Below are 17,691 nucleotides of genomic sequence, written 5' to 3' on the forward strand. Positions count from 1 at the left end.
TAGAGGCTAAGGAAGCCAGAACCAGGGATTTTGAAGATGTGCCCGAGGACATCGCCTCAGTCACTTCCGAGGATCCACCTCGCCCTGGAGCAGGGAAGAAACTACATTTCCAAGCATTCCCATGGCCACTATCAACAGGAAAGGGAGTGGGAGGGAGTGGGGAAGCTGTGAGGGCTGGTGTGACCCAATACACTGGGCTTGCTGTGAATGGGGAGCTGGCTGCTAGAAGGGGGTGGCACTGTGAATGGGGAACATGTATGCACAAGGAGTAGAAGGCTTTGGCCCACATATCACGCTCAGAGGACTTCATCAGACTGGATTAGGGATGCAGGTGGCCTCAGCTGACAGCCCCCAAAGAAGGAATTAGATAGAATGAATGGACAGTGTCTGAAGCCTAGCAAGGGAGATATGTGGACCCCAGCAGGAGAAGTTAAAATGATAAGTAAGGGAGGGCATAGGCACCAACTCTGTGGGTGCTCCGGGGCTGGAGGACCCATGGGGAAAAATTAGTGGGTGCTCTGCACTCACTGGCAGCCAAGCTATTTGACCACTCCAGGAGGGGCAGAGGAGGAGCGGGAACGTGGCGAGCTCAGGGGAGGAGGCAGGGAAGAGGCGGAGCTGGGCCGGGGATTTGGGGAAAGAGTTGGGGCAGGGACTTTGGGGAAGGGTTTGGAATGGGAGCAGGGCAGGGCAGGGCAGGGCCTCATGGAATTGAGGCGGGGCCGGAGGTAGAGGCGGGTTGAGCACCCACCGGCGGGAGCAGAAGTCGGCGCCTATGAGGGAGGGAAGGCTCTACTAGAGGACCTGGGCAGCTTTAGGTACAGTACCAGGCACACAGGAAGATGTGACTCAATTTCTGAGATAATAAAAGAAGAAATTGGCTTTTCCTTTCCAGATTTGTCTAATAATCAAAAAGGGAATCTAGCACCTCCCTTCCATATTTGAACACCCTCAAAGTTCAGGAGAGCACAAATTCAATTTGAGCTGCTCTCTGTTACTTAAAAAAAACGAGGAGTACTTGTGGCACCTTAGAGACTAACAAATTTATTTGGGCATAAGCTTTCGTGGGCTAAACCCACTTCATTGGATGCATGCAGTAGAAAATACAGTAGGAAGATATATATATACACAGAGAACGTGAAAAAATGGGTGTTGCCATACCAACTGTAACGAGATCAATTAATTAAGGTGGGCTATTATCAGCAGGAGAAAAAAAACCTTTTGTAGTAATAATCAGGATGGCCCATTTCAAACAGTTGACAAGAAGGTGTGAGTAATAGTAGGGGGAAAAATTAGCATGTGGAAATAGTTTTTACTTTACGTAATGACCCATCCACTCCCAGTCTTTATTCAATTTGACGGTGTCCAGTTTGCAAATTAATTCCAATTCTGCAGTTTCTCTTTGGAGTCTGTTTTTGAAGTGGTTTTTTTTGGAGAATTGCAACTTTTCGGTCTGAAATTGAGTGTCCAGGGAGGTCGAAGTGTTCTCCAACTGGTTTTTGAATGTTATAATTCTTGATGTCTGATTTGTGTCCATTTATTCTTTTGCGTAGAGATTCTCCTGTTTGGCCAATGTACATCATTTCTCCCAAATCAAATATTGATCCACTGTAATTTTCTCTAGAAAAAAGTAGGATAAAATTGAGCAACAAATGCTGGCATCTTCCCAATGCTAACTAAAACCGGAAATGCTATGTTCAACAACCATTACTGGTTTTTTTTAGTTTTGTTTGTTTAAAAAGAAGATGACAGTAATATTGCATTGGCAAATTCCCCACAGAAACAAAAGAACAGAAAACTTTTCCTCATCATGTGGGACAGTCTTACAATATGGTTCCAGATATCCTCTAATCACACAAACTGAAAATTGTTCCACTTTACAGCAGTTCTGTAACCATGCAGGAACCAGTCCTGCATTCTGAGCACATCCAAAATTCCTACTGAATTCAGAAGTGCCTTGCTTTTGTAACCATACCACCTGATATTTTCAAATTTGTAAGCTAAGCAGGTTTACATTTAGTAATTGCGTGGGAGGCCTCTCAGAAAAAGTTAAGCGCTGCAGGAGGTGTTCATTATTCACTAGGTAATGTGAGTCCCTCCTGTTTACAATAGTAAACCAGTGCAGCATAGTTTTAGAATGCACTGTACTCCTAGAGTCTAGAATTAGTTCCTTTGCTTCTTTACACAGCCCATTAAAGACCATGAAAAGACTCCCACTGACTTCAAAAGGCTTTGGGTAGAACTGGTTATACATGCGGTAACTCCACTGTCTTCATAGGGTCCCGGTCCCACAGCAGAGAGGGGTGGCGTGAGCTTATTGCAGAGCTGCTGCTCAGGGATGGGGAATCTCCTGGCATCCCAGCCTCAGAAATCATCCAGGCTGCACCTTCTTCACTACTATGTGTTAGCTGTTGGGTACATAGGAACTGGGGGCTCCTGCTGCAGGTGACAGGCATCTCAGGTACTTAAAACCATGGCCTGGAGTAGGGAAGCACCTAACTGCAGAGTCTATAGCTACATAAGGCCAGCACTGAGGATTGAGGGTCCCAATGCTGCCATTGCAAGGTTCAAGCATGCTCAGTGTTGGAATTGTCAACTAGAAGGTGCACCTGTCTAAGGCTGGCCTCTGGCAGTTGGCCCTATGGCTGTAGCCAGAGGAGCTACAGGTAACTCTGTGACTATTGAGGGCCATTAAACTAGGAGCAGATAAAGAAACGAGTTAACCTCAAGGAACAGAGGTCACCAGTAGGAAAGGAATGTCAAGGGGAGCAGGGAAAGTGGAAGTAGGTCAGGTTTGCAGGGGGAGAATAGGACCAGCTGTTTGGGGAGCATGTCCAAGGTAGAAGGGAAATAAGCATGAGGAGAGGTGGTGGTGACCAGGTAGTGGAATAGCATGTAGATGGGAGCAGAGGGGAAAAGAAGGCTGGTGACTGCAGGATCCTAGGGGCTAAGTGCTAACTGAGCCAGGGTTGGAGAAATGATGTTTACAAGTGGCTTGCTCAAATGGCAGGATGGGTCCTGGGGGAGGGATTTGTCAGAATTGATCAGGTATCTTCTGGCTATGGAACTTTATTGAGCTGAGGCCAGGAGCACATACAGTGGTTGGTGAAATAGGGTGGTGCTGGAGACATGACTATAGAATGTCTTAATGAGGAAGGAGATAAATCTGAGTGGAGTTTCCCTGATCATTATGAAAGTTCTGCTCACTATGGACACTGGGAAACCCACATTGGTACAGCTTAACGAGAAAAACTGGGGGCTGAGGAAGCTGTGTATGGCAATACATAGAGTTAAGCAGAGGTGTGTGATCAAAATGAAAAATGTCTCTGAGATTCAGTACTGAGTATACAGTGGTGCCGCCACACCAGGCCCACACTCGGAAGGGGCCCATGATGAATACATGGGGGCCCATAAATATGTTTGGTGCCAGGCCCACAAAAGGTTAATCCGGCCGTAGTTCTGGTTGGCCTAGTCACGGTTGACCTCGGACCACTGGGTGCTCGACATGATATCTTCGGACTACACCCTGAAGTTCGTGGTTGACTCTCCCTCCCACCCCACTTCTCCATCCCTCTTCAAGGACCCTTCTCACAAGCAACTACTCATTCAAGAGGTCAAGAACCTCCTACACCCGGGGGCAATACAGAAGGTCCCTCCAGACTTGAAAGGGAAAAGGTTCTACTCCCGCTATTTCCTAATCCCCAAAGCAAAAGGGGGCCTCAGATCCAATCTGGACCTGCGCCGCCTCAGTAAGTCTCTCAAGAAGTTGCAGTTTCGCATGGTCTCTATAGCTTCCATTATTCCCTCCCTGGATCCAGGATACTGGTACGCCACCCTTGACTTAAAGGATGCATATTTCCATCTTCCCGGGGCACAGGCGTTTCCTCCATTTTGTGTTAGGCCACTGCCATTTTCAATTCATGGCGCTGCTCTTCGGTCTCTCGTCAGCCCTGAGAGTGTTTACAAAGTGCATAGCACCAGTGGCCACTTACCTGGGGCGCTGAGGGGTTGCAAATTTATCCATACATCGACGATAAAGGGCCAATCCTGGGATCAGGTGCAGCATCATCTCGACCTGGTTTGCGCCACCTGTCACGACCTGGGACTGTTAATAAATGAGAAAGTCAACCTTAATTCCAGTGCAACGCATAGAGTTAATTGGAATGGTCCTAGACTCTAATCAGGCCAGAGCCTTCCTCCTCGAGGCTCAGTTCCAAGCCATAGCGGATCTGATCTCATGGATGCCAGCCCACCTTCTCACCACCGCTCACACATGCCTGCGATTGTTAGGCCACATGGCGGCCAGCACTGACGTGGTCTGGCACGCATGGCTCTGCCTCAGCCCCTGCAGGCGTGGCTGGTGTCAGTCTACCTCCCCAACAGCCTTCCATCTGCCACTCGAGGGTAGGTCGTTTTTCGCCCAGGACATGACTGCCAGGTTCCTCAAGGGCCTCGAGCACTTCTACCTGCACGTCAAGGACCCTGTTACTCAGTGGGACCTGAATCTTGTGCTCTCGGGGCTTATGGCACCACCCTTCGAGCCTCTGGCTTCCTGCTCTCTCCTCCTTTCCTGGAAGGACATCTGCCCGCCAAGTCTCTGAAATTAGGGCGCTTACCTCGGAACTGTCCTAAACAGTCTTTTAATTAAGGTTAACAGTTAAGGTCCAGCTGCGGCCACATCCAGCTTTCCTGCCTCAGGTGGTCTCACAGTTTCATACGGGCCAGGACATTTACTTACCTGTCTTTTTTCCAAAGCCACATAAGTTGGAGGAGGAGAAGCGTAGGTTGCATTCCCTAGACATCAGGAGGGTGCTAGCCTTTTGCATTGAAAGGACCAAACCATTCCACAAATCAATGCAATTGTTCGTCTTGGTGGCCAACAGGATGAAAGGTCATCCAGTGTCCCGTCAAATAATTTCTTCTTGCATCATTTGCTGCTGCTACGATCAGGCAAAGGTGCCTCCTCTGATGATTGTAACTGCCCATACAACCAGGGCGCAAGCCTCTTTGTCAGCTTTCCTAGCCTAAGTGCCTATCCAGGACATCTGTAGGGTAGCCACTTGATTGTCCATCCACATGTTCATGTCCCATTACGCACTTAACCCAGCAGGCTTGGGTAGAGCAGTGCTGCAAGCCTCTAGACTGTGAGCTCTGAGCCCACCTCCAAGGATACTGCTTGTGAGTCACCTAGAATGGAATCGATATGAGCATGTACTCAAAGAAGAAAAAACAGTTACCTACGTTTTTGTAACTGTTGTTCTTTGAGATGTGTTGCTCACGTTCATTCCATTACCCGTCCTCCTGCCCCTCTGTTGGAGTTGCTGGCAAGAAGGAACTGAGAGGGCATAGGGATACCACTACAGATACCACTAAGGCAAAAATCTCTGATGGCTGTGCACGTGAGCGTGCGCACACCTAGAATAGAATGGATATGAGCAACATATCTTGAAGAACAACAGTTACAAAACGGTAGGTAACCGTTTTTTCCTCACAGTATGTCACCCATTTTTTCCTCACAGTATGTCACCATTTGGTGACATTTCCTCACAGTATGTCACCAATTTGAATTGTAAGAACAAACATTGGCTATGGTTCCCATAAAATTTGTATAATTTGATATTTACTTTTTCCCCTTTTGAAAAATCTGAGAAAGGAATGGTCTTTCCCTGAAAAGATTTCATTTTTTAAATTACCTAAATATTAATGGTGTTATTTTTAAATAAAAGGAACATTTCCTCTTTAGAATATATACATTTTATATTCAAGTTCTAAGGGAAATGTTTTGAAATCATATTCAGTGGACTATCTGCTTTTTCATCATTGAGCTTCTAAATCTAACACTTTTGTCAGAGGGTACTGTCTGAATTAATGTCTTTTTATCACCTCTTCCTTCTACATCAGTTTGGTTAACATTGCTATATCCTTATGATATGCACATTCTGGTATCAACAGTAGGTATATTTTCTAAAACAAATTCTGGAGTCTGAGTGAATTAAAAAAATATAAAGTAATATATGAACACAGAAATCTAAATAGGCATTTTGATGCCTGAGTGCAGGTTTTGGTGCTTAATTTTACATGCCTAAGTAAGTTTGAAAATAGGTTTCAGATTGTATAAATAAATTATTATTCTGAAATGACTGTTTCAACAGAGGAAGCTGCAAAATCTCGACTGCAGCTGATAAAGACAAAGGCATTAACATTTGTTGAAGAACTAGTAATGAAAGCAGAAGAAACTTACAAATATATGGAAAAGTGGCTTGGAGCCAGGTTCCTAGCAGAAATGTCCAGGTAATATATGGCTAATTTTTAAATAGACCTGGTATCTTAGTAGAATAGAAAAGTTATAGTAAAGCTGGTAAAAATAATTGTTCCGACAGGTGACATAAGCAAATAATTTGTAAAAATGTACAAAAATTAATCATTTTGCTTGCTAATTTTACTCTCAGGATTTGGGACTTGATCTTGCCTTATGATATATGCCCTATAGTGCTGCATACCTTGGAAAGTTAAAAAGTGTAGTCAGCAATATTGTATACAATTGTTCATTCTTATTTTTTTCTTAGGAAATACAGTTACACTTATGAGCACCAGAAGAGAACCCGAAATTTTGTTCACAGGAAGCCACAATACCAAGTCGTGGCTCCTGCCACCTTGGGATTTTGGGCTGTTGTTTGCTATGCTTCTGCCATTCCAGAATCCTCCACCTTTTGTTAAACCCACTGTGTATAGCAGTTGACGGAAGTTATTTTAAAGATCATAAGTACATGAGGGCCTGCTTTGTGACACAAATTAGTCTGCAGTGCCCAAGAGGTGTGTAGATTTGGGACTAATCATGACTCCCTGACTCTCATGTAGAGGGGATCTTCTGTGTGCAGGTCAGACCCTTCCCATTATAATATCCAAGTACTTATGCCTCCACAACAGTATTACTCCTTTCCCTGCAGAATGTGCTCCGTAGATCCAGGAGTCCATGCAGGGGCACATGACAGGGCAACAGGCTGAAGTAAGTGGACAGGGTGAGGTGTGGCAAATACACATCACCTCGTTTTCCTTATGGAGTTCTGAAAATCTCAACCTGTACTATCTTTCCATCGGGTTTTCTCTATGCCTGGGATTCCACTTTAAGTGGACTTCCCATAGCAGTCACAAATAGAGCTTGCTGCCAGGATGTAGTGAGAAATAACTAGCTTGTCATAGGGCCTCCTGTTGACCCTCCTTCCCATGATCCACACAGAGGATTTGTGGTCCTTAACAGAGAAAATCTCCCATTGATGAAATATTTCAGAATTTGACTCTAAGTTACTATCTTACATTTTAAAGTAATACTTGCTTTCTGCACTTCAATTTTTAGTGTTGACAATTTAACTGAGATTGCACGCCACCACATTGAATGTTCTACAAGAATCCAATATGAACTGGTTTTAGATGAGACAGACTTCTTCATAAGCAATGATGTAAAAGTAATTCCAGATCCTATCCCTCCACCACGGCCTCCACCTGTAGAGACATCTGTAAATGGTACCCTAACTATTTCTCAACTTAGTGCACTCCATAAGCAATTTCTACAGGTGGCACCTAAAGGTAGGAAAGAATTTTCTTACACGTTCATAAGAGAATTAGTTACCTAATCAAGATTTAAAATAACTGTTAGGAGCTACTAAACCATTTTTGATACTTAGCCAACAGCATTACGTACACTAATTTATACTAGTAAGTAAAGATGCTACTACTGTTACTAAGAGCAAAGTCAGAATGCTGGTATCCATTTTCATCTTAATGTGAAATATCTAAACTTAAGTGATCTGTAAGAGTCTTTGATCTGAGTTCCTGTATACTCCAGTATGCTGTGTGTGTTTTAAAAGTGGTGGCCATCTTGCTTAATTCAGAAATTCTGAAAATTCATATGGCAAGAATCATTTTCAAATACAAGTTTTTAATTAAATGAATACTTCTGAGTTCAGTGCAGATGGCAGCCATGTTATTAAAAATGACATCATTTATGACATTGGTGCCTTTTTAGCCAAAAGGCAACAAAGCATTGGTTCAAATACCTTGAGTTTCCAACACTTCTAGAATGCCTCTTGTCAATATACAGCAACCATTCCATTTATTTTGCAAGTCGTAGATCAGATATGTTTCTTTTTTTCCTGTAACACTTGTAGATGAAGCGTTTAGCTCAGCTGTGGTTCAGTTACTAGATTCAACGATAGTTTATCCTGCAAGCAGCTTAACTGTAGAGCCAACCAACAATTTCATGCAATTAGTGAATCTATAGGAGTCTCTTCACTTAGTATAAACACGCCCTCCAAATGTGGGAACCCTGGGTAAAAGATTTTAAACTAGTTTCCAGCATGATCTAATACTGGTTTTAGAATTATGCAAAACAATTTAAGTGTTTAAAAATTAAACCTTTTATTTAAATATATATTTTCCTGAGTAGTTACATCAATATTAAATTAAATGGAAAATAGTTCACAATCATTTACACAAGGATTCATTACTGGCAGTGTCACAAATTATTATCTTTTGTAGCAAATGACTGCTACCGCCAATCAGGGGTGCTGGAACAATTTGTATAGTGGGAGTGCTGAGAGCTATTGAACCAAACTGTAAACTCTGTATGTAATGGGAATCACTTCAAACCAGGGGGTGCAGCAGCACCCCCAGCACCGCTAGTTCCAGCCCCTATGCCGCCAGTACGCTAAGAAATACCTTGTATAGTTAAACATCATAACCAGATTCACCCAGTGTAATGCATTGAAGCTCACGAAGGCCCACTAAGGATGAATTTGGTCCTTTAGGTTGAAATTCATTTCAGTGTATATTTACGGGAAAAAAGTGAGGTCACTTTTTGAGCTTGAAAACTGTTTGGCTGAGAAACATGTTTACAGTTTTCCTTTAAAGAGATGTCTATCTGTCTTGTGTATGTATCTGTGAGAGAGAGCATTCCAAAGTGCTCTGCAGCAAATAAAATAACAGATAGTATTGTGCATATAACTAATTATAAGAAGCAGGGAATATCTTATATTTGCATTCATTTATAGAGTTCCATAGGAGTAAAGCAGACTTCACAGACATCAAACATGGCTGGTCATTCCCTCAAGGAGCTTTCGTTTTAGATTTATTTATTAGATATATAAGACTATAAAAAGGTGTCTAACACAGACTTTAACACCCTTGACATTTCTATATAGTTAAATGCAGCAATAATTTCCATCATATATTGATGACAACCAGTTAAATCTTATAGCAAAAAAAAATGTAGAATATCTCACCTTCCTCCAATGTTGCCCCTTAAGTAGCACCTCCTCCAGTAAAAGAAAGGTCAACAGACTCAAGCTATTCTGGACCAAGTGGGGAACAAGTTCCAAAGCCAAGTCAAGAATGCCCTACCAGCAGTTCCCTCTCTTTTAAAGCCAAAGGGACTGCAGTTCAAGAGCCTCCACTGATCTCTGCAGTGACAGTATAGCACAGAAATAGAGCTGCTCTCAAATAGGCAGGTCGCGGGCCACATGCATTTTGTTGTTATTATTTTACGTTATTGGTATTATGGTAATGCTAGTGGCTAGGAACCCACAGGATCAAAAACAACTCCTTAAACTCTATAATGATAGAAACATACAGGTACCCAGTGAAGATAACAAGCACTGGTGTAATGTCCTGACAGATATATATCTTGCTTAACAAGTGGGCTGCTGCATTCTGCACTTTGTTCATCATTTGAATGGATTTAAGATGTAGCCCCATGAAGAGCACATTGCAGTAATTTAATTCTGTAGTGACAAAGGCATGAATCATGGTAATAAGATACATATCTTCCTCTCCCCTGCCCCCCAAAATAAATCAATAAATCTCAACCTCCTGGCCAGACACAAATGAAAGAAAACAGTCTGGTTCCTGCTGAAATGTGATCATACCACAGTAATTAGGAATCTAACCAAATACTCCAGTGAGAAGTGAGAGACAGACACCTTAATCAGAGAAGCAGATATAATCCTCACCATATCTTCCGATTGGTTTCCCCAACCAATCAACATATCTAGATTGAGCTTTAGCCAGCTCACTCTCAATACAGCCAAACACTGGAAAAGGTACTCTACTGTACTATCTGGGGCAGAAGGAACAGAAATAGATTGGAATCATCTGTCTGTTGAAAGCAATGCAGCTCGTGCTATCTCACTGACCCTCCTAAAAAAAAATGTTGAACAAGAAGGAACCCTGCAGTTAGTACTTTCATGGAGAAATGGCAATTGCCAAACACTACTTCCTGGGAACTTTGAGAAAAAAATTGAGGACAACCCTGTCCCTTCCCCCATGGTGCATACATATGGTCCATAGCAACTTACTATGGTCAGTGGTGTTGCAAGCAGTGGATATATCTAAAGATATCCGCATGTTCAGCCTTCATTCACTGATAGGATGAAGTCATCAATCAATGCGATCAACATAATCTCCATCCCGTAACCTAGTTGGTACCCCAGTTGACAAGAATCAAGGAAATCTGAGATATGTAGGTAATTTTAACCATGAAGAGAAGATTAGATACAGGACTGTAGTTAACCAGATAAGTCAACATCATTTTTTTGCATCTTGAACAAAAACCTCAATTATTCTTTAAGAAAGCCAGCAGCATACTCTTAAGAGAGGCACTGACAGTCTGGATTATCACTGGATTCAGAACCTCCCCAGGTTCAGGAAGGACATGAATCCAGAACTGAGGTTGGGGCTCAAAGATCACCCTCCAGTACTTCACAGAGCACCACTGGCTGAAACAGATGACAGCATTTGTCCCCCAAACAGTTGCCCTGCTTCCACAGAAGCAGACACTTTGGTCAGAATCAAAGTGTCTCCACAAAATAAAAAGGAGTTTCCTCACAAACCAAACTAGAGTCATCGTGTGAGTGGAGTCAGTTGGATTGTCCAAGTTATCAGTCATCGAAAAAGGTCTGTGGAACAAGATTTTGGAGATGGGATAGTAGAAGAAAAAATCTTTTTCTTTATCTCCTCCACAGCCACAGTATAACAACTTTAAAAACCCTACTGAAAACAATAATAGAGTGGTCTGTTGGAAGAACAGCCCTCCCCTTCAGAGTGCTCTTGTTCCATCAAGAGCAGACCATCAAAACCGTTTCCTTGCCATAATGAAAAAGGTATGCTGCAATCTTCTATTTCTGCAGGAGGTAATGGTCCAAAGACATAGGTAACATAATCAGTCAACCCACCTCCAGTCCTTATCTAAACACTAGCTCAAGATTGTCGTCAGCCGTGGTCCTCATGGAGGCCTGAATTTATTCAGAGGAATAATCATCAGAATAGATGTTTAAGTGGCTGATCATGAACAGTCCAGGAGAATCTAACACTACACCAGCAGGGACTCAGGTAGGAACACTGGTGTGATATGTATGCCAAGATTAGTATCTTTTATTTGGGATCTCACACACAAGATGGACATATTGTATTCAATCCATTTTTGGTGAAAGACCTATGCAGTAGATTGGATACAAACAGCACAGACTCACCACCTCCTCAGCAATCCTTTTCAGTTCCTACTGTACAAAACATCCAAATGAGACCAACTGCACAAATACAGGTCCAGCAGTATTGTCCAGCCAGGTTTTGGTAATATATGCAAGATTGGGAACCTCATTCTTTCTTACATCATGGATGGTGGAAACTTTATGACCAAATATGCTAATGCATATCAGCGTCAGCCAATGACTTCAGTTCTTGTCTGCTGACATGCCATTCACCAGAGTGATGACAACAGGGGAAACCATTGGGATCAAAACGAATTGGTTTTAGTTTATATCCATATTAGCAGTAGTAGCTGGAGTAGTAGTATTTGTAGTATGGTAATGTCTTCTAAGCAATAAACACATATGAGTATAAAAATAAATTATCCCTATCCCAGAAAGCTTACGTTCAAGGTATATGGCAAGAAACAACACGTGGGTACAACAAACAGTCAAGGGAGGATAATATGACAATAAGTCAGTTATGATTTGTATAATAAGCAGAGATCACAGCACAACAGCACTCCTCTTTAATTTCTCCCTTTCCTGTCTCTTCTTGTCTTTTAGCACAAGAATCTAGGCTCCCTAGTCATTGAGGCCAATCACACTCACCCAGGCCACCAACAACCTCTAAACTTTTAGAGCTCTCATTGCCCCAACCAATTAATAATAATAATAAAGAATAATAATGATAGTGCCTAATCCTTCAATCCTAATTCATGTGAGTAGTCCTCAGATTACTTGTGATACTAAAGTCACCAGACTACTTATGAGTATGGGCTATAGGATTAGGCATTAATATAGATACTTACAGATACACAATACCTACAGATATTAATCCTAATACCTCTATTCCCCACCACCAGAACGATTAAGTGGCAAGACTGCACATTTGGATAAAATTAAAAAAACAAGTCTTCCATAGCAGTGGTTTTCAAACTGTGGGTCGGGACCCCAAAGTGGGTTGCAGCCCCATTTTAATGGGGTTGCCAGGGCTGGCTTAGACTTGCTGTGGCCAGGGGCCGAAGCCAAAGCCTGAGCCCCACTGTCTGGGGTCAAAGCCTGAGGGCTTCAGCTTTGTGCAGTGGGGCTGAGATTACAGGCCCCCTGTCTGCGGCTGAAGTCCTTGGGCTTCGGCTTTGCCCCTCCCTTCCCCGGGACAATGGGACTTTGTCTTTGGCCCCCCCACCCAGGTGGCAGGACTTGGGTGGGGTCAGGCTTTGGTCCCCCCTGCTGGGGTCCTGTAGTAATTTTTTTCATCAGAAGGGGATCGTGGTACAATGAACCCCTGTTCTACAGTATGTAAATAACAAAAATCCTAAACTTGATCTGAAGCCTCATCAGAATCCGGGCAAAGGATTTAAGAATTAGAGTATCAAGTTGACTGGGTATAACATTACTGTGATTACATATAGCAGAATTTTGAATGAAATGCAGTCTCTCAATTAACTTCTCTGGAAAACCAGAGAAGAGAGTTAAAAACAGGAGAAAGAATTAATTTTGGAAGAAACAGAGATGTAAAGTGCCTTTTCACATGAAATTTGGATGGAAAATATTTTTGAAAAGAAAAAAGGCTGTCTTGGTGATATATTTAATAGATTGACAAAATCAGAGGAGAAAAGGCAAATCCAGTATATTTTAACAATAGGGTGAGGGCATAAAGTTCAATCATCTCAAAAATCAAATTTTAAACAGTTTTATGTTTCCTAGGACTGTAAAGTATTAAAGAGCTGCTGGTGCTTCACAGACAACTTTGTTCTGTCCTTCACCCTTGGTTCTCTATGGAGACACCTTACTCACAACTCTGAGCATCAATGGATTAAAAAACAGACTTGTACTGGATCTAGATATATGCTGGTGCAATCTCTCAGTTAACAAGGAAACATATATGTTAGTGTCACTGTATTAATTTGAGGTGAATTTTCAATGTTTATTGGGTCCATAAAGTCTTTTGATCAGTTTTCTTATGGTAATTTAAAGTATAACCCTGATGAATGTGCTGTATTGTTCTCTAGTAAGGGTGTCCCTGTTCTGTAATAGAAGACCCAGGACAGGTCTGAAATTGAGCCACTAATTCCCAGTCAACATTTTTCTCTTCTTTTTTTTCCCCAGTCTCTTTGGATGTAGTCTATCTTGTCAGCAAAATCCAACTGTCTACTTAAGTTTGTTTGATCTGATCTCCTTTGATTTTCTTCAGCAGCACCTTCTTATGACTGGATTAATTTCCAAAAATGCATCTTTGTTTTCTGGAACTTATTAATATTTTACTAAACGTGCCCTACTGAATCCTATTTTAAATTCACCCGCTTTGCATTTCTAAACTAACTAAAATAAATTCTGTCCCATTCTTTTCTTCTATTTATAATTGATATGCATGATTATGTTTGTAGCTTATGCCATTTCTTCATAATCATGACCTGTATGAACCATATCAGTCCAATTTGTAGAGCTAACCATTCAAATGAAGCAACCATGAATCAAGTCTTTATTTACTTCTCTATTCTAAATCCAAAAATAATTTAGAATACTTGTAAATTTAGACACAGTGAAAAATAGACAACTTAGACCTGAGCTGCTCTCTGGCATTCAGGGCATGTACAGTTTGAAGATTATCTTTCTAATCAATCATGACAGATTATTTGTAGTCAGAATTTATCCCAGGCCTTATTATTTCAGTATTTACCAAATATAAAATAGCCAATGGCCACCATCTTCTTATTATTTGCATCAAAAACTGCAGATACTGTAAGCCTGACATCAGTTTAATTTTGTTGCATCATTGGATTTGAAATAGCTAAATTTGAGACTCCATTTAACAATTGGAAGTCTGTCCTTCAGTGGGAGTTTTGCCTGAGTAAGGGCCCATGATTTCAAATATCTTCTATAATGTATACTAAAAGGGGTTCGGATTTATGTCCATTTCCTAGCACTTTTGTGAGTACAAATCAAAATCTTTAGAACAGTAAACTTATTTAGCTGCAATTTGATGTTAAGTATGAGTAGGAACTGTAGTTTTGTTTGTAGACATAGGTAATGAGACCTCCATAACTAGTGTTCATTTTTTCCGAGGGTAATTTTTCTTTCATTATATTTCTTTCAAAAGTAGAAAATCTTTTGATTCTTATTTATCATTTACCTCTCCAGTTAGATCTCTTATTTAATCATATAGTTTCATTTATTTAATCTTTCAAAAATCTGTCTGCACAGCTTAAAATCTTTGCTTGTACATAATTACCTTATATCGAGAAGAATCCCAAAGAGCTTTATGTACACGTTTGTGCCTACAAATATATTATATGTATCTATTTAGGTTTTAAGATACCCATCAGCATGGTATACAAAAAACCTATCCCCTTCACTGCACGCACATGAATATGCACACACACAATTACTTCACTCATTTGCCCACTTTTGCAGGGGTGGGCAAATTTTTGGGGTGTAGGAGGGTGCTCTGGGCTGGGTCAGAGGGATTTGGAGGGCAGGAGGGGGATCAGGGCTGGAGCAGGGGGTTGGGGTGCAGGAAGGGGTGTAGGCTTCAGCTGGAGATGAGGGGTTTGGGGTGAAGGAGGGTGCTCTGGGCTGGGATAAAGAGGTTGGAGAGTGGGAGGGGGATCAGGGCTGGGGCAGGGGGCTGGAGTATGGGGAGAGGTTCAGGGGTGCAGGCTCCAGGCGGCTCTTACCTTAAGCAGCTCCCGGAAGCAGCGGCATGTCCCTTCTCCGGCTCCTACGAGGAGGTATGGCCAGGCGGCTCTGCATGCTGCTCCATCCACAGGCACTGCCCCTGCAGCTTCCATTGGAGTTCCAGAGGAGGCCATGCCGCTGCTTCCGGGAGCTGTGTGGCGTGGCCCCTGACCCTGCTCCACAGGTCGAGTGCCAGAGGGGGGCTATGCTGCGGCTTCTGGGAGCCACGTGGAGTGGCCCCCAACCCTGAGCCTCGGCTCAAGCGCTGGAGCAGGGCCATGCAGTTGCTTTCAGGAGCCACGTGGAACAGCCCCCAGCCCTGCTCCCCGGCTCAAGCGCTGGAGTGGGGCAGACCCCACTCCCCAGCGGGAGCTTGAGGGCCGGCTTAAAATGGCTGATGGGCCAGATTCAGCCCGCGGGCTGTAGTTTGCCCACCCCTGCCCTATTAAAATACCACTGCCTCTGATGTTAAACATAGCCAGCCCTTAGGAACATCAAGAGCTGATCAGAAATTATTGAAACTTGGTTTCAAATAAAAAAAGGGGTAGGGGGACTTCCATTAAACATTTTCCCTATTTTTCAACCAGATCTGATAATTCTTATCTTAATTGTTGCAAGGGTTTTCTTTCTGTTTCATATTTTCTGCTCATATAATTCGTCATCTCTGTCATTCCTATGATATTCTTTGGTTTGGGCAAGTGAATTGTTTACCTCTGAAATTGAAACAAGTTCAAAATCTATAACTGATAACTTTTGAGGCTCTTTAAAAATTGATCTTTATATTTGCAGAGCTTGTCTCATGTTTGTCCTCTCTCATAATTCAGGCACTGTGATTCATCTTTACGTCTTCCAACCCTATTGCTTGCCCTTTTAAAATGGTTTGCCTTATTCACTTGGCACATGTACCAAAAAATTTCTTATTTGTTCCTGGGTTTTTTCTATCTCCTTTAAAAATATAATTTTATTTTTACTTTGTAGTTTTATTTTATTGTTGTAACGTGCCTAATTTAGTTGAAAGGACATTTTTGTTATGTTATTATATGTTATCTGGATTCATTACTTACTGAAACGTGTTAACACTTAAAGTTGCTGTATATATCAGTAAATAATTATTGACTTTGGAAAACAGCCTACTTAAAAACAATTCTGCACATTATATATCCTTTTTTTACATTTATTTCCCCTCAGTCTTCAAAGTAAACAACCTCCATATGAAATTAAGATACTTGAGGCATATCTTCAAGTGGTGTAAATTGTTATAGCTCCAGTGACTTTAAAGGAGTTATGACAATTTGCACTAGCTGAGGATCTGCCCCTTAGTCCTTATTTCTTGGCCACTCATCTGCTGGTGCTGCTTATTCCCCACATGATATTATAATCCTCTACTTGTAAACAGAGAATATAACTTCTGTTGGAAATAAGGAGCTATGGCAGAACACTACAGCCATATCACCTCAAGCTGTCAACTTGTTATGTCAACTGCATAACCAAGGAAGTGTGGGGCAATCAGACTAATTACATGTAGCAGCATCACATTAGCAACTCATATTCAGTTTGTGGTTCACTATAACCCCTAAATCCTTTTCAGCAGCACTACTACCTAGACAGTTATTCCCCATTTTGTAGTTGTGCATTTGAGTTTGCACTTGTCTTTATTGAATTTCATCTTGTTAAAATTTGAGAATTGGTCTGAGTTCATCAAGGTAATTTTGAATTTTAAATCTGTCCTCCAAAGTGCTTGCAATCCCTCCCAGCTTGGTTTCATCTTCAGAGTTTATAAGCGTACTTTCCACTCCATTATTCTAGTCATTAATGGAAATACTGAATAGTACCAAACCCAGTACTGACCCCTGAGAGAACCCACTAGATGCTTTATATTATACATACTTTGTATTCCCAGATTAACAGTAAACAATTGATAACTACTCTTTGAGTATGGTCTTTCAACCAGTTGTGTACCCATCTTCTAGTAATTTCATCTAGATCACATTTCCCTAGTTTGCTTATGAGAATGTCATGCGGAACTGTGTTAAAAGCTTGCAAACAGAGTGTTACCTTTATGTTCTTAGCAAATTTCAGTTTAAGTAATATTTTGTTACCAAACTCCTCTGTGGCACTCCAAAGAATATGATTACCTCATTTCTTGTCCTAAAAAGGTCTGTGTGTGTGAATGAGTGATATACCTGACACAGTTATTGAAAGTTGTAAAGTGTTTTGGGATCCATATAAGTGTATGATGATATAAATGACATTATCATTCTTGGCCAAATCCTTGGCTTAAGCAATGCCAGTAAAGAGCATCGTATTCCTTTACTGCTATATAAGCCAACTACATATTAATAGTGAGGCTAGACAGGCCACAATAATGGAAATAATAATAAAAGACCTACACCTGGTCATAGAGAATGAGGTGCAGAATCACTTGGGTCCCAGTCCTTCACTGGACCCATGGACCTTAGGTCTGCAATATTTTCCATGCAGCTGACTTCCACAA

General features: G+C 41.8%; 1 protein-coding gene across 1 annotated transcript in view; it reads left to right on the plus strand.

The window, feature by feature from the left end:
- Window positions 1–17,691, plus strand: part of LOC144265031 (sperm flagellar protein 2-like) — a 66,054-nt gene that overhangs the window by 8,161 nt on the left and 40,202 nt on the right. Inside the window, exons 3-4 of the mRNA XM_077817160.1 lie at window positions 6,153–6,291; window positions 7,355–7,584. Coding sequence (XP_077673286.1) covers window positions 6,153–6,291; window positions 7,355–7,584 — 369 coding nt within the window. The remainder of the gene's footprint in view (window positions 1–6,152; window positions 6,292–7,354; window positions 7,585–17,691) is intronic.

This window comes from Eretmochelys imbricata, chromosome 5, assembly GCF_965152235.1.
Source record: "Eretmochelys imbricata isolate rEreImb1 chromosome 5, rEreImb1.hap1, whole genome shotgun sequence".
Taxonomy (NCBI): Eukaryota; Metazoa; Chordata; order Testudines; family Cheloniidae; genus Eretmochelys; species Eretmochelys imbricata.